This window comes from Sparus aurata, chromosome 7, assembly GCF_900880675.1.
Source record: "Sparus aurata chromosome 7, fSpaAur1.1, whole genome shotgun sequence".
Taxonomy (NCBI): domain Eukaryota; kingdom Metazoa; phylum Chordata; class Actinopteri; order Spariformes; family Sparidae; genus Sparus; species Sparus aurata.
The window spans coordinates 5,575,535-5,599,700 of NC_044193.1; the positions used below are offsets into that span (position 1 = coordinate 5,575,535).

General features: G+C 46.4%; 1 protein-coding gene across 4 annotated transcripts in view; it reads left to right on the forward strand.

The window, feature by feature from the left end:
* plxna2 (plexin A2) overlaps positions 1-23,548 on the forward strand; it is a 195,453-nt gene extending 171,905 nt beyond the window's left edge. For all 4 annotated transcript variants that reach the window (XM_030421748.1, XM_030421750.1, XM_030421749.1 and 1 more), the window contains exons 26-32: positions 67-170; positions 8,814-8,913; positions 11,922-12,112; positions 12,215-12,384; positions 13,410-13,622; positions 13,927-14,077; positions 19,282-23,548. In XM_030421748.1, coding sequence (XP_030277608.1) covers positions 67-170; positions 8,814-8,913; positions 11,922-12,112; positions 12,215-12,384; positions 13,410-13,622; positions 13,927-14,077; positions 19,282-19,377 — 1,025 coding nt within the window. In that variant the 3' untranslated portion in view covers positions 19,378-23,548. The remainder of the gene's footprint in view (positions 1-66; positions 171-8,813; positions 8,914-11,921; positions 12,113-12,214; positions 12,385-13,409; positions 13,623-13,926; positions 14,078-19,281) is intronic.
* The last annotated feature ends 618 nt before the right edge of the window (positions 23,549-24,166 follow it).

Below are 24,166 nucleotides of genomic sequence, written 5' to 3' on the forward strand. Positions count from 1 at the left end.
TCTTTGTGGCTGAATTCTGTGTGTGTGTGTGTGTGTGTGTGTGTGTGTGTGTTTGTGTGTCCTCAGAGTGGCGCCAGGGTCGGATGGCTCGCGTGGTGCTGCAGGACGAAGACATCACCACCAAGATAGAAAACGACTGGAAGAGACTCAACACTCTCATGCACTACCAGGTAAATATACGGCAAAAAAAGAAAAACAAAAAAAGGCTTCAGTCGGATGTTTTCCTTAATTAACTCTCAAACTTTTTTTTTTTTTTTTTTTTTTTTTATCGGGAAAGGGCTCGTTTCCGTTCAGTCTCTGCGAATGTCTCAGTCTCTTGTTATGGAAATCGCGGCGCGCACCTTTGCAAACTTTGATGTTTGCTGCTCTTGACTCTTTTTTTTTTTTTTTTTTTTTTTGGCAGCCAATTTTTCGGCTTCCTCATTTGCATGCCCTCGCCTGCTGTAATCCGAGTGACAGAATAGAGGACAATTACTGTACAGGTGGCAGGAGGAGATGAACCCTCGGCGTCTCGGCCCGACACTTCTCCCTCCTCCCCAGAGAGACGAGGCTGCTCGAGACGGGAGGACGGCGTCTCTCTCTCTCTCTCTCTCTTTCTGCCCTGTTGACTTTCCACGCCGGCAACAATTAGCCCCGCCGTGACCGCCTGCTTCTGTCTCCTCACATGCAGAACCTCGATTCGTACCCGCTGTCTTATGTCCTGTGCGTGCCTCCTGTGTAAAGGGCCCGGATTTTTTGTCTAAAGCATTCAAAAAAATCAACTTGCACCATCAACACAGTGTTGCAGAGACGTCTCCTTAAGTTAGCATGCTAACCGGCTAGCCCCGGGCCAAAAGTAGTAGTTTCAGAACAGAAAATAACATCGTGTTTCAGCCAAATAAATCCTCAATTCGCTGAGTGAGATATACAAATGTTCCAGCTCAACACGTCTCCCTCTCGATTCTCCTTCTCGACCCCGAAGTCGTAGTCCTGGTCAGAGACGGTGTAAATCACCTCAGTGCTTCAATCGCATCCATCAGTCTCAAGAGCAGCAGGCGCAGTAAAGTGTTCGTGATGCCTCCTGTATCTTTGGAGCTACTCGTCGAACGCTGTCCGCTTTCTTGCAAGCGACACCTTCAGCCGTAGAGCGCTAAAGAGCAGGGCGATGATAAAGAGTAATAAAAAGGAATAAAGAAGGAGCAGGCGAGGCAGGGATGTGAAGGAGCTCCACAGGTCAGAGTCTTTCTCAGCCCGCTCTCATTAGTCAGCCAAGAGGGACCATCTGCTTAAAGGCTGCATGAGCCTCCGTTCTGCGGCAAACCTGGTCGAGAACAGAGGCCGAGTCGGAGGTTAGAGAGCGGGACTGTGGCGGCAGGAGATGCAGCGCCATCAAGACGCAGAAAAAAACGGGGACAAGGTCTGTTGAGGCTCCTGCCCTCGTGCCAGGGGGGGGCGGGGGGGGGGGGGGGGGGTCGTTGTGAACTCCTGCCCCGGCAGAGCAGGCAGAATAACGTAACAGATGTGGGCGTCATTAGAAGAGGCGGACTCATCACAGTGTCCTTCACGTAGGACCTGGCACCATGCGGCTTTCTTTCCCCCTCGCCACCCTCTTTTTCTGTCCTCACTTTCATCCACTTTCTCCATACGTTTCCGTCCTGTTTACATTTTTTCTTCTCCGTTTCCCATCCCGTTCCCCCGCCTCGCCCACAGACGCCGTTCTCCTTCATTTCTTCTCCCTTCTCTTCATCTCCTGGTCTGAGTGCCTCGTCTTCTCTGGCCTCCGCAGGGCCTTTTTAATCCTCGATGAAGCGGTGCAAGTGTGTTTGCCTCCACACCATAATGGGCTCCGTTGTTGTTTTTTCCCGCAAACTCTTCGCGTCACAGTCCGTCTGCCGTCGTTAGCCGAGGGAGACGCTACGGGGACGCTACGCGTGTGGCGGCTTCACTCATTCGCTCGCTCAATAGCAGATCTGAGGACCGCCACTGATCACTGATCTGAGGGTCCCCGCGTGGAACGTAAAAGCTCGACACTGCGCAACTTCAGAGGAGATGCCGGCGGGCTGCAGGGGGGCAACACGGGGGACTGGAGAGGAAGAAGAAGAGGAGGAAGAGAGGGAGAAAGATGAGCATGAAAGAAAAGGGCAGTCGATGGTGGGAGAGATGAGAGTAGGACGCAACAACTTACACTCTTGTGCATTGTTACTGTTTTTGATGAGCTGGCAATGGCCCCTGTGTGTGAGCGCGGCTGTGCTTTTTTTTTTCTTTTTTTTTTTGCGGCACACACCGTGCCGCTGCATTGGCAGCTGCGACAGCACATCTGGCCGCCTATCGCGACGAGGGAGCGCAGCTCATTAGGCCCCAGAGTGAGGGGAGGAAAAAAAGCTGGAAGAGAAAAATGGGAAGAGGTAAAAAGGAAATATTGAAAGGGGACCTGAAATATGCGGAGGGAGACCGAGCGTCACCTTGAGTCGTCGCTAATTCTCCCACAGCAGAGACGCGGGGAGAGGCATTAAAATTCATGGAGCTCGCAGCATCCCAAGAAACCCCATTGGCTATTTACCCTGCCACATGGGAAATAATGGTTTACATAACCTGGATATGGAAATACACACCTTCTCAGCTCCCCGCTACAATAAAATTAAAAACATAAATGCACACATTTAGAAATGAGTTCAGAATCTTTACTCGACACATCGGCATTCACCGCCGGGAGACTGAATTCCCATCCTCCCACTCCCGCTCCTTCTATTTCTGTATTTTTCTCCCATAGATAAAGATAGACGGAGATAGCACACTCCATGCATGTGCACACACACACACACACACACACGCAGCACATAGCAACATGGCGCAGACAAACACAAGAGTTGAGATAAAAGATTTATGAGATTGGAGAGTTTTTTGGGCTGATTGCTGATTTGGATCTTTTTGCAGTTTTAATCTCCCGCCCCGTCAGAAGGGAAGAGCGTTTCATCACACCTTCCTTTCGTCCGCCAGCCGCCGTCGCCTCGAGACTCCGGTACCGGTAACCTCGCTCCTGCTGGAATGGCGTCCGGGCAATGAGCGAGCGATCCACAGTCACATGAATCAGACATCTTGAGTCTCTGTGGAGAGAGAGAGAGAGAGAGAGAGGGGCAGCATCAATAATTCTCATGAAAAGGACATTATCATGAAGTGAAGATGTCACGCCGCCTGGGTTATTTATGATGATGCAAATTGCAAACAGAGCCGCGCTGCGTTCAGCGGATAACACTGATGATGTTTGACAAAGTGTTGATCTATGACAGGTGGACGCTGGCTTTTTTTTTTTTTTTTTTTTCCTCAGGCATATTAATATTTGTTTGCCTCGTCCATTTGCGGGGACACATGGGCAGCGCGTTGTGTTTGTCAGGGAATATTACGCCTAATGCGCCGATAAGTGACAGTTGAGGGCAGACCGCTCCCTCCTTCACTTTCGGCTCGGACTGCGTCAAAACTTAGAAAAGCCGGTTTGCAAACTTCCATCCCCCGCCGCTGCCCGCTGACCTCTGTCTGTCCTCTCCTCTGCGGCGAAGGAACAGAGAGAGCTGACACTGATGACCACACCAGGAGAGCCTGCCAGCCAGATCCTGTTACCCACCTTGCAGACATCACTTGGGGCATTTTTGGGCTATTTTCAACAGACCCAGACACAACGGATACCACCACACCGCTATCTGTTCATTAATCTGATGCTGCGGCTGTCTTGGCTCGCCGGTCCCCATTGTAAACCCGAATACAAATCTTGGACCGGCGGGAATATGAAGTTTGTTTCTTTTTTTGTTTTTTTTTCCTAACAAATAGTGTTTTGCATCGAATTAGAAAGACATATTTGATTAATCCTGCACTGATGCTGCTGCATCCTGTGCGTCAAGCATCCGATAGAAACCCGATCGCATTGCAATGACACATTTCATCGATTAATACCCAAATTTAATGTCATTAGAAAGGCGGGAAGATTGATACCTTAATTTCCGGACTATAAGCCCCTACTTTTTTCCCATGCTTTGAACCCTGCGGCCTATAATATGATGCAGCTATTCTATGGATTCTTATTGGCTAACAGCCTCCAGGGGGCGCTCTAGCAGGAAGCGCAAGAGCGAGACAGACAGGTGGAAGAGGTAATGCGCCAAGGAAGACGCTATCATCATGCACACACCCTCATCATGGAAAACGCACGAAGAAATGCATATGAAGCAGCTTTTAAGTTAAGGGCAATCGATCTGGCTGTCGAAGAAGGAAATAGCTGCTGCACGTCAGCTTGGCATCAATGAATCGATGGTGAGAGACGTTGGAGACGGCAGCGTGAAGAACTGACTCAATGCAAAAAGACGACAAAAGCTTTCAGAGGTAATAAGAGCAGATGGCCCGAACTTGAAAACGTTCTTGAAGACTGGGTGAACACACAGAGAGCAGACGTGGACACCTGTGGCTTACAGACAAGTGCGGCCTATATATGTACACATTTTTTTTTTCACTTAAAAATTAGTTGGTGCGGCTTATATTCAGGTGCGCTCCATAGTCTGGAATTTACGGTAATTGAATGATTTATAAAGTTTTGGGATCAGCCCTGCAGAAATCGACGACTGCGACGTTCTCAAAGTGCTCCTCTCTGCCACGGACAGGCTGAGGTCGTTGTTCAGAGTGTCAGACGAACATTTACTTGACAAAAAAAGATCGATCTCTGTACGGGATTAGAATTAATATCTTCAGCCGGTCAGCGGCAAAAACAAGCTTCTGTTAGTGGATGTAACTTTGACAGTCGGAGACGCCCCCAGAGCCTCATCGTGCAGCCATAAAACTTCTGCTAAGTATGAATCATTTACACACAGTGGCGTGCACAGACTTTTTGGAGGGCAGGGGCGAAAAGAAGGGCACTTTAGCACGCGTTTTGGCTCCCAAGAGGGCACTCTAGCATGTGTTTTGGCTCCAAGAGGGCACTTTAGCATGTGTTTCGGCTCCCAAGAGGGCACTTTAGCGTGCGTTTTGTCTCCCAAGAGGGCACTTTAGCATGTGTTTTGGCTCCCTAAAGGGCACTTTAGCGCGCGTTTTGGCTCCCAAGAGGGCACTTTAGCACGTCTTTTGGCGCCCTAAAGGGCACTTTAGCGCGCGTTTTGGCTCCCAAGAGGGCACTTTAGCACGTGTTTTGGCGCCCTAAAGGGCACTTTAGCACGTGTTTTGGCTCCCTAAAGGACACTTTAGCACGTGTTTTGGCTCCCAAGAGGGCAGTTTATCATGTTTTAACCAGCCTAGAGGGCAGTTTAGTGTGTTTTGTCAACCAAGAGGACACTTTGACACGCTTTTTTGGCTCCCAAGAAGGCACTTTAGCACACATTTTTCAACAATTGGGCCACGAGGGGGCCCCCCCTGTCCCCCTATTGTGCACATCACTGTTTACACATAAACATGTAAATATAGGGGTCCAGGTTTTTTTATGCACACATACGGGTTCATCTTTCCATCGTGCCTGGCGAGAAGCACACATACGCACGTGTTGTGTGTTTTCCAAGCCGCTGGGCAGTCGACAGGTTCCGATAAGCATCGTGATCTGAGGGTGCGAGTCCAGGAGAGCTGGCACAGACGGGCCCGGGACCAGGGCTCTGGGTCGTGCCGGGGAAAGAAAGATAGGGAAGCTGACCGCACTCTGCCACGCGGTCCGCTCTGCACTTTCTAATGGAAGGTCTTATCACAGGCAGGGCCCACAGCCCCCTTATCACACCTGCCCACTATCAGCCCCACACTGGATTATCCCTGAAGGGCGAATCTGCACGCCTTCAATCATTTACTCTATCACAAGGACCCATCTCGGCTTCAGCCGTGAAAAAAGCAGAGAGAAAGAGAAGAGAGAGGGATGGAGGGAGGCGTAAAGGGAAAGAGGGGGGGACAGAGAGGCTATTTCATGCTCCCCAGAGAAAAACGTATCACAGGAATTGCGGTGGAATCTCCACGCGAGTCCACGCAGCAGCGTCGGCTGAGAGGATGGAGAAGCCGTAGGAATTAGGCTTGGGATAGACAAATAAAGACATGAGCTGAGAGAGAGACGGGTGGAAGATGCCGGTTGTGGGCGGGGGGTGGAGGGAGGGGGACCACGATGAAGACCATTTGTCATTTCCCTCCAAGAGGCACCCGAGCTGCGTCTTTAAGAGGATTCCTCCAGATTTCATCCCCGGGTTTCAAGTGTCTCTCAAATGTGGCCAATAGAGGCCAGATGGCAACTCCAACTAATAGCACAGCAGAGATTAGTTTGGAAAGAGAAGGAGAAAGGGGAGAGGACGAGACTGAGGGAGGGAGGGAGGGAGGGAGGGAGGACGGGAGGCGGTTGGCTCTCAAGAGCAACGAGGAACTCTGTGGAAAAAAAAATGTCCATCCCAATTTTTCCACCAGCTTATTCTCCGACAAGGGGTTTGGAAGAAGAGCGCAGCGCTGCTAACACAAATGAAAAAGAAGAATTTTTCTGATTTTCTATAGGTTCTTTTGAGGGATTCCTTTTGGAGGCTGGCATTTGCCTTTTTGTTTATTTCTCCACTGGAGGCTCATCAGTGTTTTTCTTCGCTGGGGTCTGAAGCAGAAATCCCTCCTCGGGGTGGGCTGTAAATGCCAGCCAACAAGCTGTTTTGTTGTTTTGGCTGTTTTGAGAGAAGAAGTTTTGTTCGCTGTCTTCTGTTTGTGTGTTTTTCTTCCTTTTTTTTTGGAGGTGGTGGGGGGGGGTTATTAAACATTACGAGCGTTTCAAAGATGACTCATAGTTTAACTGCCATTTCGTGTTGAATTAATCGCACTGTTTGACCGATGAGAGATCTTTTTTTTTTTTTGCTAAAGATGGGTTCTTTGAAAAAAATAGATTTTCACACCATCCTTTTTTTTTTTTTTTTTTTGAATGTTGTCAGTTTTTCTCAGCTTATCTGAAGTGACTGGAGCACATCACACGGGACTAAGAGCCCTTTGTAAATACAAACCACAGAGGGGGGGAACGGATGAACCTCGGCGTCTGTCTCTTACTTGTGACACGCCATCTTTTTTACACAGCCTCCTCTCTTTTGCTTTCTCTTTAACTCCGACTCCATGCTGCTCTAATGCTATTATTATACCTCGCGTAGCCCCGTTTTTCTTTTAAGGGTGTGAAGTGCACACGAGATGAGACGTTCGGCATCTCGTCTCCCTCTTTCTCTCTCTCTCTCTCCATCCCTCTTAGCATCTTATCCCGGTTCCGAAGCTTACATCATGTCTGTAATGTTTGTGACAGGGGGGGATGACAATGACAGTCATGTTGAGTACAGCCATCATGCAGCCACAGCACTCTGCTCAGCTGAAAGAGAAGCCGCGGGGCTGCGGCTGAGCGCAGCGGGGAGCGCAGATATGACGGGGAGGGGAGGGGTGAGTTGCGTAATGGGGGAGGTTTGGGATGTGTGTTGCTTATGGGAATAAGGGCCTTGCGTTCCCTCCGCCCCTCCACTGTAGCATTAGCATTTTGTCATGAGAGTCAACACCCATACGCTGTGCTAATTACAGTACGGAAATCACAAGGGCGGCTGACGTCATTTAAGATGTATTTCAGAGTATTTTCTTTGGTTTTTTTTGCAGTGATAAGTTAATTGATAAGTTATGCAATCACGCGTTGAAGTAGAAGTGCCGATTCAACTCTTTTACTCGAGTAAAAGTAATAAAGTACAGGCTCTGAAATGTACTCAAAGTGAAAAGTATCCCTCTGAGGATATTTCTACTTTCCTTGACTGTGCAAAGTGAACTGAACCTCACGGCAAATTAATATCCAGGGTTTGTACACATTTTTCAAGGTCAAATTCGAGCACTTTTCAAGCACTTTTAAGGGTCATTTTCAAGATTTTCCAGCACCTTATTGCTGGGGTAAAGTACTCATCTACAGAAATATATATACTCATGATTTTATTCTTCACTTTTTATCACAATTATGTACATTATACTATGCTGTAAACATCTAAAATTATGTTTCATGATAGCAAAAACTTCAGAAATTAATTATCCAGTCTGATCCCAATTTTGTGAAAGACACAGTTATAATGTCAAGCACTTTCAAGCACATAAACTAAAATCCAAGCACTTTTCAGACCTTGAAAACACAACATTGAAATTCAAGCACTTTCAAGGATTTCAAACACCCGTACGAACCCTCAATATAACTCTTAAGACTTTTAAACTTAAAGGTGGAATCAGCAGGATTTGTGTCCCAGCTGACCCTAAACGCACCACGAAGATAGTTTATAGTTGAGTCTCATTTCCGGGACGTCCAATGAAAAAAAAACTGACAAAATAAGGAAATCCGGGCAGAGAGCTGCAGCGTCGCTACAGATACGACGCTAACACACATCTTTTCACGCCAATCCAGCCTCCATCTCTGTTTCTGTTTTATTTATGTATTTTTTTTAGGTCTTTGCATCTCGCTAAATCTCTTGTGATGTTGGGAAGGTGGCGTGCAGTGAGAATAAAAAGAATCGCTAACTCTTTAATGCGTTAAAACTAAAGCGATCAGCCTGTTTTGACAATGAATGAAGTTGAAAATTCAGATATTTGTGTTAAAATGTAGAAAGGAAATGTAAACAGCTGTCAGAAGAATGAATGAATAATTACAGATACCTGAAAAGTACAGTAACAAAGTATTTGTACTGCGTTACTTCCCACATCTAGCCTACTCTACTGCGATGACGCACACAGATTCCAAGTTTGAACTCGGGGGAAGATCCATCGTTGAACTCATCCTGCCTTTTACGTCGCTGGCCTTCGTGTCTTTGCAAACACAGATATCCCTTTCATGGTTTGGCGTTATATTCTTCTCTTCGCAGGTGTCAGACCGCTGCATCGTGGCTTTGGTGCCCAAACAGACCTCATCCTACAACATCCCCTCCTCAGCCAGCATATCCCGCACTTCCATCAGCAGATACGGTGAGTCAGTCGAACCGGCCTGCTCTTTTTCACACCCCTTGCTGTGGCTTTGCCATTGATTGCATTGATTAAAAAAAAAAAAAAAATGCCATTTGCATGTATATATTAGGCAATCATGGATGTGTTTGCATGCTTATTCGACGGTTAATCCCATGCAAATGTAATCACCCTGCTCTCGTTGCCTCACAGACACACCAGAATCTTTTTTGTTTTATATATATATTAGTTGTTTCAGATGTGAACAAAAGCCAAATCTCCCTAAAGCAACGGCCGGTTCTGTTTGGAGCTGCTCCTCTTCTTACTGCAGAGGGCCAGTTTTCTGCAACCTTTTATTCTCTGACTCTCTGTACAGTCGAGGTCCAGACGCCGTTGGATGCTAGCAGAATAAAAAGAGAGATGAAGGGGAGGGGTATAGAGCAGAGCCATTGTTTGATTATGAAGCCACGATATGATTATACTGAAGATCCATTCTGTGCGGGACACAATGGGGCTGCCTGCACCCACGTGTCCACACAGCATATAAAGTTACTATACACACTCGCATGCCAACGCACACACATGCTTCAGATGTGCCTGTAGTCTGTGCTGCTGGGCGCCAGATCTGATCTCAGGCCAGACACACACACACACACACACACACACACACAGCAGCAGCAGCAGCAGGCAACTTGTGATTGCTAATTATTCTGTGTGAATGATGCTTCACACAAACAGAAAAAGATAAGTGAGCGCGGCCAATTATCAGGACTGCAGACAGAAGAGTGAGCGCAGCCTTTAAACGGAAATAAATAAATAAATAAGTAGCAAACAGCATTATTGTCCCTCTAATTAAAAGTCTCATTTATGTGGATACCTGCGGATCCTCCGCTTTAAAACAACAGAGCTTAAAGGAACAGACGTGGCAAAGGAAATGACAATGTGGTGATTATCTGCTCACCCCAACGCTGAGGGGAAAGTTGGGTGAGTTTCAGGAGCTTCACTGCAAAACAGCGTGGCATCGTTCTCCTAAACGGGCGTAATGAAAGTTGATTTAGAAATACAGAATTTGCACCCTCGATGCACCCGCTTCAGCCGGGGTGCGCGCTTTAAACTTTGCAGCTACATCTAAGATTCCGGCTTTAAAAAAAGGGGGTGTAAATACTGTCTCTTCAAATTAGTTCGGGGTCTCTAAACTTCCGGAGACTTTGATTATACCGGACGAGCTGTTTGGAGCCGTTGTATGTATCGAATTGATTTTTTTTATTGTTGTGTTTTAAACGAAAGTTAAAGTCCTCGTCTACCTCAGTTGTTGAGGAGAACGTGGCGACGCTGTTTTGCTGAGAAGCTCCAGAAATGTGACCCAACCTTTCCTCGGCTTGAGAGCGTTTCCTGACTAAATGATCCGTTTTTGGGGGGGGGAAGTTATCCTTTAATCTGCAGCGTATGCATTTTAAGATCATGTTGAACGACACTGGCAACGTCCCTGATGAAAACCTTCGGAAGACAACGGTGCGCTCAGTCAACAACCGGTGTAAGAAACATTAATAACTACGCTGTGTTTGTTATTGTAACATCGCAGCTCTTTGGTCGCGCTAATTAACTACTCTCAGATATCTCGGGCACGAGAGATACCCTCATCAATGAGCGGCTGCACATGCTCGCTTTCTTCTCCTTCCTTCGCCAGGGGCTCGGGCGCTGGAGTTGGACGTGCGTGGCATGGAAAGCGGGGAAAAAAAAGGCTCTGCTGGCATGTGCGTGTCCCTCATCAATCACGGGTTGGCACAGCAGGCACAGCTGCACCTCGACACCTGCTGATGGATTCATACCAATTTAACGTTCAACACTTAGCATCTTGACTCAATTTACACCGCCGGCACCACCTCCTCCTCCTCCTCCCCCTCCCCCTTCATTCTGGCCTTAAAACCAGCCAGGCCACACTCCCCTTGACTGCGTGGAGCTCCGTCCTGCAGCGGAGGAGGGAGAAAAGCTGCCAGGCACTGCTTTAAAGTTTGTTGGGGGAAAGAGCCGAACGGGTGCCGGATGGATGTAAAACCCAGTGACTGGATTAAGACTACACACAGGCACATAAATTCATCACCCCCCTTCTCACACTCTGCTCCCTAGTGGCCACTCCAGAGGCCCAGGTTGGTGTTATTTGAAAGGCGTAAGTGGCTGAATTGGCGGCGAAAAAAAAAAAGCTTTTGTTGTTCACCTCGGCCTTTGAAGCACGGTCAGAGAGATCCTCATCGAGATTCTCAGATCTCGAATCTCCAGAGACCTCGCTTGCCGGGGGAGGAGATGTCGGCTAATTAGGGAAACTGAAACCGGCATCGTTCAGACCGAGTGAAGAGCAAGGAGGCAGTAACTCCAGATGTATGGATGAAGGGATGGGTGGCCTCGGTGCTTAACAAAATTATGGATCTTTTGATGCATTGATTAGAGTTTCTTTTTTTCCAACGTGGCGTTGGTACAATGTGGCGGGGGGAAAGAGCCAATTATGAGCGCTTTAAAGAGGCGCCAGGCTCAAAGACGTATCATGTCGGCGAGGAGAGGGATTATATAAAGAGGGAAAAGGACGAGAAAATGGATGATAGTAGTCGAAATCTAATGATTCATGACAGAGAAGAAGGACAGAGGTGTAGCATTCTGGATGTACCTCTGTGTCCTGCAATCAGAGGAACAGCTAGTTCGTTCATCAAGGCTTCCAGTTTCAAGAGGGCCGCCGCTAATCAACGCCACGCCAGGGACATCACTTTGCTGTTCTGTGAAATTATCCGCCACTGCAATTTCCTTCACAGCTCTGGCTTAGAGCTCCAGGCGAGCACGGGAAGATTTGGCTTTTTTATAATGAGCCACACAAGCAGAGATGGAAATGAATATATATGCATACGCTCGTGTGAACTGGTGTGTGGGTTTGCTGTTGTAGGTGCGAGTGTGCGCTAAATTTGCACCTAGAAGGATTTTTTTTCTTTTTTCCGTAATCGCACTCGTTTGGGCTTACCGGGAATTTCTTTATCTCCCCTCGACAGACTCTTCGTTCCGCTACACGGGCAGCCCCGACAGCCTCCGCTCGCGGGCTCCCATGATCACCCCCGACCTAGAAAGCGGCGTGAAGGTGTGGCACTTGGTGAAGAACCACGAACACGGAGACCAGAAGGAGGGAGACCGGGGAAGCAAGATGGTCTCCGAGATTTATCTGACCAGGCTGCTAGCTACCAAGGTATCCCCTCGTCTGTGGAGACATTATCACACGCTCAGTTATCTGGAATCCGGTTGTGTTTTGGGGTGAAATCTAACCTCTGGGCCACTCTCCTTCTCTCAGGGTACACTACAAAAGTTCGTGGACGACCTCTTCGAGACGTTGTTCAGCACAGTCCACCGGGGGAGCAGTCTTCCCCTCGCCATCAAATACATGTTCGACTTCCTGGACGAGCAGGCGGACAAACACGGCATCCACGACACGGACGTGCGTCACACGTGGAAAAGCAACTGGTAAAGACACAAACACAGTATCACATACAGTAGAGCTGCGACAATTAGTCAGTTAATTGACTAGTTTTCATCTGTTAAATTGATCCTCGACATGTTTTGATAATTGATCCATCATTTTGAGTCATTCGCTGAGAAAAAATTGCAAAATTCTTTTGATTTCAGCTCCTCACACGTGAACTTTTTCTGGCTTCTTTAGTCCTCTATGACACTAAATTGAATGTCTTTGAGTTTTGGGGGAAAGGGATCAAAATTTTCACCATATTCTGACATTTTATGTGCGAAACAACCAATCGATTAATCATTTGGAGTCATTTTCTAAGTGAAAACGTCCCATATGTTCAGATTTTTACCTCTCAAATTTGACTTTTTCTTGTTTATTTGGTCCTCCATGATATTTAACTAAATATCTTTTGTTCTGGAGAAAACAAGACATCAAGGGATCAATTGCTTAAGAAAATGATTGGAAAACTACACAGTACTGAAAATTACAGTAATAGCACATACAATAGAGCTGCACCAATTGGTCAATTAATTGATCAGTTTCCATCTTTTAAATTGATCCTCAACATGTTTTGATAATTGATCCATCATTCTGAGTCATTCTCTGAGAAAAAATTGCCAAATTCTTTTGATTTCAGCTCTTCACACAGGAACATTTTCCTGCTTCTTTAGTCCTCTATGACAGTAAATTGAATGTCTTTGAGTTTTGGGGGAACATCCTGACATTTTATGTGCAAAACAACCAATCGATTGATCATTTTGAGTCATTTTTTTAGGTGAAAACGTCCCAAATGTTCAGATTTGTACCTCTCAAATTTGATCCTCGATGACATTTAACTAGATATCTTTTGTTGTTGAGAAAACAAGACATTTGAGGACGGAAAAAAGGGATCAATTGCTCAAGAAAATGATTGGAAAACTACACTAATACACTAAACTAATACCGGTGTGATCAGGTATGGCACGCGTGATCTCGAAAGTGAGATTTCGTCTCTTACTCTATTCCCTTTGTCTCCCTCCTCCAGCCTTCCTTTACGTTTCTGGGTGAACGTGATCAAGAACCCGCAGTTCGTGTTCGACATCCATAAGAGCAGCATCACGGACGCCTGTCTGTCCGTGGTAGCTCAGACCTTTATGGATTCGTGCTCCACATCAGAGCACCGCCTGGGCAAAGACTCCCCATCCAACAAGCTGCTCTACGCTAAAGACATCCCCAATTACAAGAGCTGGGTAGAGAGGTAGGAGCTGATGCACTTCATACACCATCCTGATCCCCTCTGTCACATCCTCTTAGTATCCTCTTACTGTAAAAACCAGGGGATCTTTGGGAAAATTGATTTGTAATTCTCTTTCTTCTCGCCTGCACGCCAGCCAGATCTTGTAAAAAGCCTTTAGAGAGCGACCGTTGCAGACATGCATTGTTAGTGAACGCGATATCGCGGCTCAAAGAAATCAGACTGTATTAACAATTTAGCTCTCAGTCGAGCTGTCGGTGAGTCCGTGCGAGTGATGCCAAGTATTGTCTCTCGTCTGCGTCCTCAGGTACTACGCTGACATCAACCGGCTGCCGGCCATCAGCGACCAGGACATGAACGCCTATTTGGCAGAGCAGGCCAGACTCCACTCGACAGAGTTCAACATGCTCAGCGCTCTCAATGAGATCTACTCCTACGTCAGCAAGTACAGCGAGGAGGTGAGTGATACGTACCTGCACACAGACACATCAGCACCTGGCAGCAATGCAGCGAGCCTCTTTCCTCAAAGCAAACCTCGTGAATGTACCCGAGTCAGACCTTCGTGTAAAAGCATAATTACGATGAAAGAGGCACTTTTAAGATTTTTTCGTTTTTTGGGTCAAACTCATTTTCAATGGAAGTGCTACGGGCACTTTTACGATAGCATGAAAATCTCTATTTTTAAAACAGTAAGAAGTCTCGACACAACATGAAACTTTGCTCGTAGTATCACCAGGGTCTCTACACATGAACACGAGCATTGAGAACATTGTTTGTGTACACAGAGTTTACTAAAAAGAAGGTTTTTGAACAACTCACGTTAGCAGTAGCTTGTTCCGCTCGCCGCCGTCCTGCCAGTGGAGAAGTGTCGATCTCCGAATGTGACGTAACCTGGAGGACAGTTAAGGTGGAACTACTGTCTTCCGGCGACAACTATCCACGCGAGATCTCACGTGACTTTTCCGGCTTTTGATTTTAGTATTGTTTCTTATATGAGGCTCCTTTTTCAACTTCGGGGTCAATATTGTTTTTCACTAACGACAAAACAACAAATTATCCTGCATTTATATGGAACTAAGCTTTAGGAGCGTTCCACCTTAACTGTCCTCCAGGTTACGTCACATTCTGAGATCGATACTTCTCCACTGGCAGGACGGCGGCCAGCGGAACAAGCTACTGCTAAACTCTCTTTTTAGTAAAAGTCCCGGGTGTTACTACGAGCAAAGTTTCATGTTGTGTCGAGCCTTCTTAGTGTTTTAAAAATAGAGATTTTGATGCTATGGTGCCCGTAGCACTCCCACTGAAAGTGAGTTTGAGTTTTTTAAATCTTAAAAATGCCTCTTTTGTCGCAATGATGCTTTTACACGAAGGTTTGACTCGGGTACATTCACAAAAAAAAGCCTAGGTTGCATTTTGGCCAGAGTTTCACTTTAATCTCTGCATATTTGCAGGAGAAATCGCGCAAATAGTGGAAGGAGCGATCATAAATGTGGTTAATTATGCATCATGCAGGATTCATTAAGCTTTTGTACAATAAAAAAAAAAAAATAGACAAATAGCACACAGACTTTTTAAGTGGTGGAGAAGAAGAAGCGTGAATCATCTCAGCGACTGCAACAACAGACAGAAAGAAGACGGGCGCCGTGATTAGAAATGAACACGGCATATTTCATTGAACAAAGGAGAGGGTGGGAAATTATGTTTTTCGCCAATTAAATTTGATAAGACACCATCTCCGTCCTCCACCTGCTCTGCACCGAGCCTCTGCCGCTGCAGTCTCATTCCATAAAATGATCCTGTTCATGCAGTTTTCTTCGTTTTTTTTAGTTTCCTTCTCTGTTTTTTTTCTTTTCTTTTCTTTCTTCTTGCGTGTCACGTTAGCCGCCATACAAGCAATACAATAAAGGGGAAGAGTAGAAAGCAGCAGATCAGGCTACATCCAGAAGATGTTAAAAAAAAAAAAGGCTGAATTAGACAAATCTTGTTTATCCGGAGCTGATGATGGAAGTTGCTCAGGAGCGAGACATCTCGCAGCTTTCTCATCTCTGTTGAGAGTTGCACACGCCCAGTTCCCATCAGGCTTTCCGAATAAAGGATCTGGTAGTGACACGAAGGCGACTGACGATAATAATCTTTTACTTCAGTCTTTCTCTCAAACTCGGCGGCAACTGAAAAATGTTTGAGCGCTATTGAAAAGTAAATCAAGCCATCATCCTCGACTTCATCTTAGCATCACGCTTAATTAGGGGCAAATATCGGCGCGCCCGCCCGGGTGTTGTGTTGTCGTCACGGCTGATTGGATGTGGAGCTGATGAACGACGGGTCAAAAGCCAAGGCGTCAGCGGGTGTTCGTTGATTTCAGTGCCGTGTGAAATGATCTCTTTATGTTGCCTTCTCCTCTCTCTCATGCTTGCCTTTTTCACTCAACGTCCCGTGGTTGCATTACTGGTATAATTTCCGACGAACAGTTTATATGATAGCGTGACCGACACTTTCTGTCTGCTTGTATTTCGGCGCGGCACAACGTCTTTCCCTGAGCTCGGTGATCTGCTATAAATCCGTCCTCTGAGCTGCACACTGAGCTCATCCACTCGCAGATTTTTACCTGGAGGGCAGTCCCGAGCGCTGATTGCGTAATGAGCTGCTGCCTTAGACAATCAGCCGCTAATTACGGGCAGATTGTGAGAGCGCAAATTGGACAAAAAAAAGGGGCGTGTCGCGAATTCGCCCCCCTGCGCTATGATGTGCGTATAAAACGCCCCTCGGTGTGTCCTAGGCTGCCTCGTAAGCGGCAAAGGTTAGCGAGGTCAGCTCGGAGTCTTCGGTAGACTCCCCCAAAGCCCAGAGGTCTAGTGAGACCTGAGCTTAACAAGGCCGCGTGTCTGATCTGTGGAGTAGAAAGCGAATGTCTACAAGCTCTCAGCGTGCCGCTCTGTCCTTTTCGCCCGTGCTCGGTTAGAGTGGGCAATCTGTTATATAGGGCTCTCATGAGCAGAGTCATAGGCGACACACACACACACACACACACACGCGCGCGCTGTCAGATCAGAGGAAGCGTAAAAGAAAGGAGGGAGGAAGAGAGAGAGAGAGAGAGAGAGTGCATTTATGGAGACATTCTGCCTCTAATGTCAGCTCCTCCTCTGGGAAGCATTAGCCTGACCTTTATGTTGGACCGCAGTATCTCTCTCTCTCTCTCCTCCTCGTCGCTCTCTATCTCTTATTTTCTCCCTCGCTCCCTCCCTCCTTTGCGGCACGTTCCTTCTCTTTTTACCCATTATCCAGTCAGCTGCCTCTTTTTGCTCTCCATGAATCTCACGCGTTCGCCTCCGCTGCCTCTTGCAGCTGTAGCTGTCCGACGCGCACTCGCGTAGAGACGCGATGCGGACGCGCTCGCCTCGCACACATGCGCTTTTTAACGTGTAGCCCATCACGGCTGCAGTATTACCGCAGCCTCCCAGAGTGCAGTGCGTTTAAAGAATAAAGAAAGAAAAAAACCTCGGCCGAGCACCGCTAACGGCCGCTCATTCTCACTCAGCCCTTTCACAAAAGGGGGGCCGTGCGCCGGGCTAACCGGGCCGGAGCTGCAGCCTACTTAAATGGATTTGGGAGACGGCGGTGGGAGCTGCACCTGCATACAGTGCTGCAGATTAATAATAGATTGCTATCAGGCCCCGATAAAGAGGAGGAAACGCTCGGCCCGGTAGCTGCCAGCCTTTAAGAGCACTTAAGCAGATGAGTGGAAGATGGTAGGTGGGCAGACGGATGGTGTGCTCTGCAGCAGGACAGGCGGCGAACAAAAGGTTTGTCGCGCCACGGAAATAAAAGAGAGCGAGACGGTTGCGGACAGTCGGCTTCTACGAGTGTTGGTGCTGACTGACTGGATAGATTTGTTGCTGGTGATCGTTCTCACGCGCATCACGATGAAGTGTTGTAACTCCCCAGTTGTAGTTGCAGCGTAGAGTTTGTAGTCGTTCCAGCTGTTCAACAACAACAGATGAACTCGCTTTGTGCCAAGATTCGACCTTCGTTTTCTGGGGAAAATCCAGCCCACTGGCAGACTGAATAACCCGAAGCATGAAAGAACGGCTTTTAGAGAATGTATCTATCGGTGGGTTGTTAAGTTAAAGAAAGTTAGAGATAGTTGTCTATCAGCGGTTTAAGGCCGGGGGTCTTCTCTCTCTCTCTCTCTCGCTGTAAGACGTAACATTATGTTTGAGGCCCCGTCTGTTTTTCCCCCCTCACATCAATCTGCTGCTGTCTTTTTTTGACGTCGGGCCTTTATTGAACAGCGCTCGTGTTATTGGGTTACGTGGCTGGTGCTTAAAAATCAAGTTTTTCTCATTGTGCACCTGGAACCTGGAATAACGCGGCGGACAGTCAGAAGCGTAACTCGCTTCCATCCCGGAGGCACTTTGAAAGTTTTATCTCCTCTCGTTTCACTCGCAGCTGTTCGTGTTTTTAGTCTGTTTTCAACCTCGCCCGTTTATTTATTCCTAACGTTTGACTGTTTTATCACTAATTTGTAGCCGAGCTTCCTGTTTGTGTTTCTTTTTGCTGTCCGGGATCTTTAACTCTGCCAAGTTATGTTTATCGCACACGTCCGTTTGTTTGTGCGTCGGTCGGTTTGCCAGCAGGATTGCACAAAAAACTGCCGAACGGGAACTCTATGAAACTTGGAAGGAAGATGGATTTCAGCCCAGAATAGACGTCATTAACTTTTGGGTGCAGTCTCACTCTCTTTAGCAGTGTGACATAAGGCTTTTTTGACATTTTTAAGTTATGTCTCAGGGGATAATGCACGGAAAAAGGTGTATTTAGGTGGCTGGTATCTATGAATGAGTACAAAAAGGGGCTATTGGCTCTTGGTGGAGGTATGCGCTCTACTATTGCGTGCTACTAATGTTGAGTAAATGAATAAAAATCCTTTGAGTGATCCAGAGGTGGCCAAAAACAACAAATAATAAAAATGATTTTCCTTTATTTGAAATATGAGTCATCGTGGATAAACACTGCAGACGATGCTTTCTCTCCCACATTCATTTATTGTTTACCGCTCGCTTTATTGCATAAGAAGGGTCAATTTATTATTCTGTGTTGATAATCAATGATTGAGCCAAATGCTGCGTTCCAGTCGAGAGTAGTTTTTGTAAACCTGATCCACCAGAAGCCGCAATTGCCGTCGAAGCAAAGGTGTCGCAGCGTTCGGCTCCAGAGATCTGTATCGGAGGTGATGAAAACGTGGCGCGTGTCGTAGCGTTCTCTCCTGTTTTATATTCATATTAAAAGGCCTTTGCCATGTGTGTCGGTGTCACTCTGACACAGACTCGTCCTGACAGGGCAGACACCAGATGAGAGCACAAAGGAGGAGGGGGGGGGGGGAAGCCTGTCTGAATAGCGTTTGAACCCGACTTGACAAATGCCAAACATACAAGAAATGGGCTCGCAAGATAAAACGGGGAAAAGGCTAATACACAAACTATCTCTGCGTGTTGTCAGAGACAAAGGGAGTGATGTAATTCCTTTCTTTTTCTTTCATGCGATGTCCGCATGAGAACGTAGATTCGCGGGCGCTGCTTTACCAGGTCTAATCCTGTAACAGATGCAGACGCGCCGTGTTTTTTTTTGTTGTTGTTTGATCCCAGTTTTCTCTCTTCTGTAACAGATCACAGCCGCCCTGGAGCAGGACGAGCAGGCGAGGAAGCAGAGGTTGGCCTACAAGGTGGAGCAGCTCATCTCGGCCATGTCCTTCGAAAGCTGAGGGCGACCCCCCCCCCCCCCCCCGTTATACCGAGAGAGACAGGACCACAATCTCTACAGGACCTCCCAAAAAGGGGGGTCCAGCATTACTTACCTCTCATCGTGGGAGCTAGAACCATGAACCAGACCTGGGACCTCTGTGTATCCACAGCCGGACAGACATACAGCTGCTTTAGTTTGTAATTCTCCCGCCTCCTTCCACGACGGCGCCAGCTAAAGGGCCCGCGGAACTGAGACAGAGGCCCTGCAGCTGGAGCTGACGATGGCGTAAGGAAGGGACATCAGTAGAGAAGGCAACAACATGGCTTGTATTTATTTATTTTTTTCTTCGTTTCTGTTTTTTTTTTTCTTTTTCTCAAAGGATATTTTCTCTCAGTTTCGACAGGAAATTGTATGGCGCGGGTGTGTGGGGGTGTGTGTGTGTGTGTGCACGAGTGGTGTGTGTTTGTGCCGTGCCGAAGATGAAGACTCCTGCAGGAACCGCGAGAGCAAATTGGAGAAACGGATGTGTTCTCCACGCTCAGTCAGAAACTCTTCGTCTGAGTGTGAAATGGAGATTGGAAAACAAAGAGGAGAGAAAAAAAAGAAGAGCAGATCTCATGTCGGACAGCTGAGTTTGCATTCGGATCGCTCAGATTTTTATTTTTGTACTTGTACATTTGAATATTATCAGTTGCAGTTGAAATATCCACCCGGGGGATCCCAGAATACTTGTTGTATAAAGACATAAAGAGTGTAACGCAGCGTTGGCGGGTGGCGCGGCGCGGCGGTCGAACGGGCCACGGCCCGCGCCGTCGCCGTCTCCCGCTCCTTCCCCTGACGCTTCACGCGCGACACGGACGCTCCTCTGTCCAATCAGACGTGTACAGGAACAAAAAAAAAAGACAAAAAAACATTTTCAACACTTGTGCTCATCATCTGAGAGTCGACGGAACTCCGCTCTTGGTGGTCACAGCTCAGCCAGCATGCTTGCACCTAAAACCGAGGATCGACGGCGATGAAATCTATAGCGTACGTAGGAGATGACCTTTAAAATCAGCATCGCTCCGGTGTCCGAGGCTTTTCTCAGCAGTTAGGGTCATCTGTGTATGTACCGGTTGATTCTTGCCAATCAAGTGTATGTGAATGTACAAATGTTTTCTTTCTGTTATTATTTTTGTATTCCTTCGTTTGTCTATTTGAGTTTTGCAAACAGAACGGGGGGGGGGGCTCGGTTGAACTGCAGCCCCGTCGACATTTTGCAGTAGCTCGTCGAGTGAACAACTACGTTTTTTTTGTCCGTCCCGCCCCCCCACCAGCCCATCCAAAACCAATATTTACCCCTTAATCACTTTTCTGCTAGAGGAGAGTGTGTATCGTCAGTGCCGCCACTCGTACGGCGCCGTATGTACAGCTCGCAGTTAGTAGAGACCGAGCGGGAGCGTCTGGTTTCTGTAGGCTAAAAAACTCTCCGTTGTATAACCGCAGTTTGTATCTCTTTGGGAAACTTGATCAACTTTATGTGTACTTTGCATGCTATCACACATCGGAAGTGTTCCAAGGGTCCATATTTGATTTTTTTTTTCTTTTTTTATCAAGTGCCAATGAGTCATGCCCGATGTTAGCTTGACGGGGGAAGACGTTAACCCGAACGCCGCCCGTGTCCTCGCACAGACGAGAAGAAAAGCTCCAGTTTGACCAAGTGCCAAAAGATCCTGTTTTTCGTTTTCAAATTGTTCACTAATGTGTCAGAAAAAGGAAGAAAAAAAAAGAAAAGAAAGAAAAAAAAATCGGTTTATGCTTTACAGAGGGAGCGACGCTCTCGTTTTTTTTTTTTTTTTTTTTGGGAGTGTAGATCCGGCTGAAGTCGCAGCTTACGTAACTGGAACGGTGAGTGTTGAAACTCATGAAAAGGTACGAAAACACGAGCAGGAAGGAAGGAAAAGGAGGATCCGGGGGAAAAAAAAACATGAAAAGGGCATAAGAAATGAGTATGTTGGGTGTCATGTGGCTGCGTCTCCTGACTTAAAAACCAAAACGTCACAAGCTCAAAGGCTGATGCAACCTCTCAACCTTTTGCGGCTGGATGACAACAAACTGTAGATTCCGTCCTCTGAATCGCTGAATTCATTTTTCTTCCGAGACACGTGTTGGCTTGTTGTTTACATCAAGTACTTGAAAAATAGGTATAGTATTAAAGGTTTGCACAGTATAACTTCGGTTGTGTGCGTTTAGAGCATGACAAACACCATTAGTGGGTGAAAGGTGCTTCTTTTTCTTCCGTGGCCTTAGATTACCCACCTGCTTCAGCGTTCCTGATCTTTACGAGTCCTCGACTCGGGCACCAGTCCCTTTCCCGTGCTCCAGAGCCCGGCGGTTGCTTCCAGTGATACCCGGGCCCCGGCACTCTGCTGAGAACTGTCTCAGTGAGATAAAGTCAAAAAAAAAAGAAAAAAGGAAAGGTGAAGAGGCTACGGCCCGGCTCAGGCAAGACATCGCCTCGCTCAGCACCTCGGCTGGGCCTGAGCTGTTTGAAGAGAAGTGTCGAGAAACGAGGAGAGAGGAGGAGGAGGAGGAGGTAGAAGGAGAGAGAGAACCCCTTTAGCTCTAGTTTCCTGCTCCGGCTTTGAAGCTGCTCTTTGATCTGAGTCGGTTGTGTGCACAGTGTGATCAGGAGATGGAAAGAAGAAGGAAAAGGGAAAAAAAAAGAAAAACATCAAACTAACAGGCAAGGAGAAAATGTAGGATGAGGTGATGATTGACGCGCTGTTACCGCGTCCGGCCAGCGGGGGCAGGAGCGGGAAAGTCGTGATTTGTTCCCCCCTCGTCTGAAAAAAGCACCTCGTCACTCCCTAACAAACATCTTTAGGTACACAAATGGCGCACTTATACAGGACATACACAAAACATGAAGCTTCCTCCTTTTGATTAAAGGTGTCTTCCCGATTTTCAGCAAATAGAATTGTATCCTCCTCATACCTCACATTGCTTGTATGGAGTAATGCTTTTTATCTTTTTATCATTTTAACAGGACCTAAATGCCTTTTTCCTTTTTCGCAAGGGATGAAATGTACGTTTTATTAGAGTCTTTCCAGCTCTCCTGTATTCGGGATTGCGACGAACGTAATCAGAGGCACGTGAAATTGCTCGAGAGTGGCTTTGATTTATTTATTTAGTTTTCTCTCAGAGATCATTTTATATCAGGATGTTTTCCTTTTTACGTCTCGCGTGAGGGTTTTTTTCTTTTCTGCATGCGTTTTAAATTCACGCTTTTTAGTTCTGCCATATCGATCCGCGCCGTCATTAGTCCAACCGCGATTCCTTTCCCATTTGTACACGTCTTAAATCACGGCTGAATGCACCTTTTTTTTGTGAAAGAGATTTTTTTTTTTTTGGTTTGTTTATTGTTGTTGTTACTAGATAGAGCTCGTTTCCATGCTGTAATTTCTGGGACAATTTTAATTCAGTTTGAACTGGGAAGAGAAAAAGTTTGTTTACTCTTTCTGCAGCGCAGAATCCCATTTGACTGCCAGTTGTGTGAGATACGGACAGACGCTCACGAACACAACCTCGTTTCAGCTCAAGCCGATCGCTAATCGAAGACGCTTCGTGCACTTTTTTTCTGCTCTCAGTGTAACGTGTTGCCGAAGAGATGCTGGTGTTGTGGTTTTTTTTTTGATTGGCACATGTCATTCCTTATACGAAACAAAGCATTTAATCAGCAGTTTTGGGGGTTTTTTTGTCTGCTTTACGTCATCAGACTGAGGAATTGAAATCCAGATCGATGTATAACTCTCGAGTCAAAAATATCACCAAGTATAAAATGAGTATCCTTCCATTTTAAAACACATTGTAAACAAACCCTTTGTAGACACTGGAGTTCTGTAAAATAGTAATTACTGGAAACGATGACGATGACGATGATGATGACGATGATGATGATGATGATAATAATAATGGCTGTCTGTTCTTCTTGTTTTATAAAAGTGTTGTGAAAATTGTAAGAAACTTAAAGTATTTAAAAAAGGTTGTTCTCTTGTTTTTTTTTTATTTGCTTTGGTTTTGTTATGATAATATATTATTGTGTACCTATTGTAAATATGAAGCACACCTATTTTGCAAGCCAAGGATTCACTTTGTACTGTTGTTATATATAAATAAACTTTGCTGGTTAAAAATTGCATAGAGCCAAACAACTGCATTTGTGTCTTTTTGTGTTCGAGACCTTCCCCAGTTCGGGCAAAAAGAAGAGGGAACGATACGATCTCTCACAGAACTACAGATCCCATAATGCTTTGCAGGGTATGAGCAGGAAGTATAGGTTTGCTCAGCAACATGTGCTCTACAACAGCAAACTAATCAACTGAAGTAGATGGGGTCAGGTTTTCAAGAGTTAAAGGTGAGTAGATAAAGACCGAATCTGTTTTGGGTGAATTTAACCGTCAATCCTTATTTTGTTGGCCTATATTTATGCATATAAGCCAATTGGCACCATGTCAAGTATGCTGAATTAGCTATTAGCTGTCCTTGTCTGTAATGTACCCATGGATGTACAGACAACTGCCTCAGTATCACTTTGATAATGAGGAAAACTTTAAAAATGGTGATTTTTAAGGCAAGATCTGGAGATATAAGGAGCGTGTTTTTGAAGGATTTCCAAGCAGATGTATGGTCATTAATACAGGACGGACACAGAAGATAATTATATCCTTGGAAAGTTAAAGTCACACTGTATACACAAACATGTGTATTATGTCTGTGTGTTTGGATCCGACTGAGTCATGGCTCGGAGAAGGTTGTAAGGTTTTGTT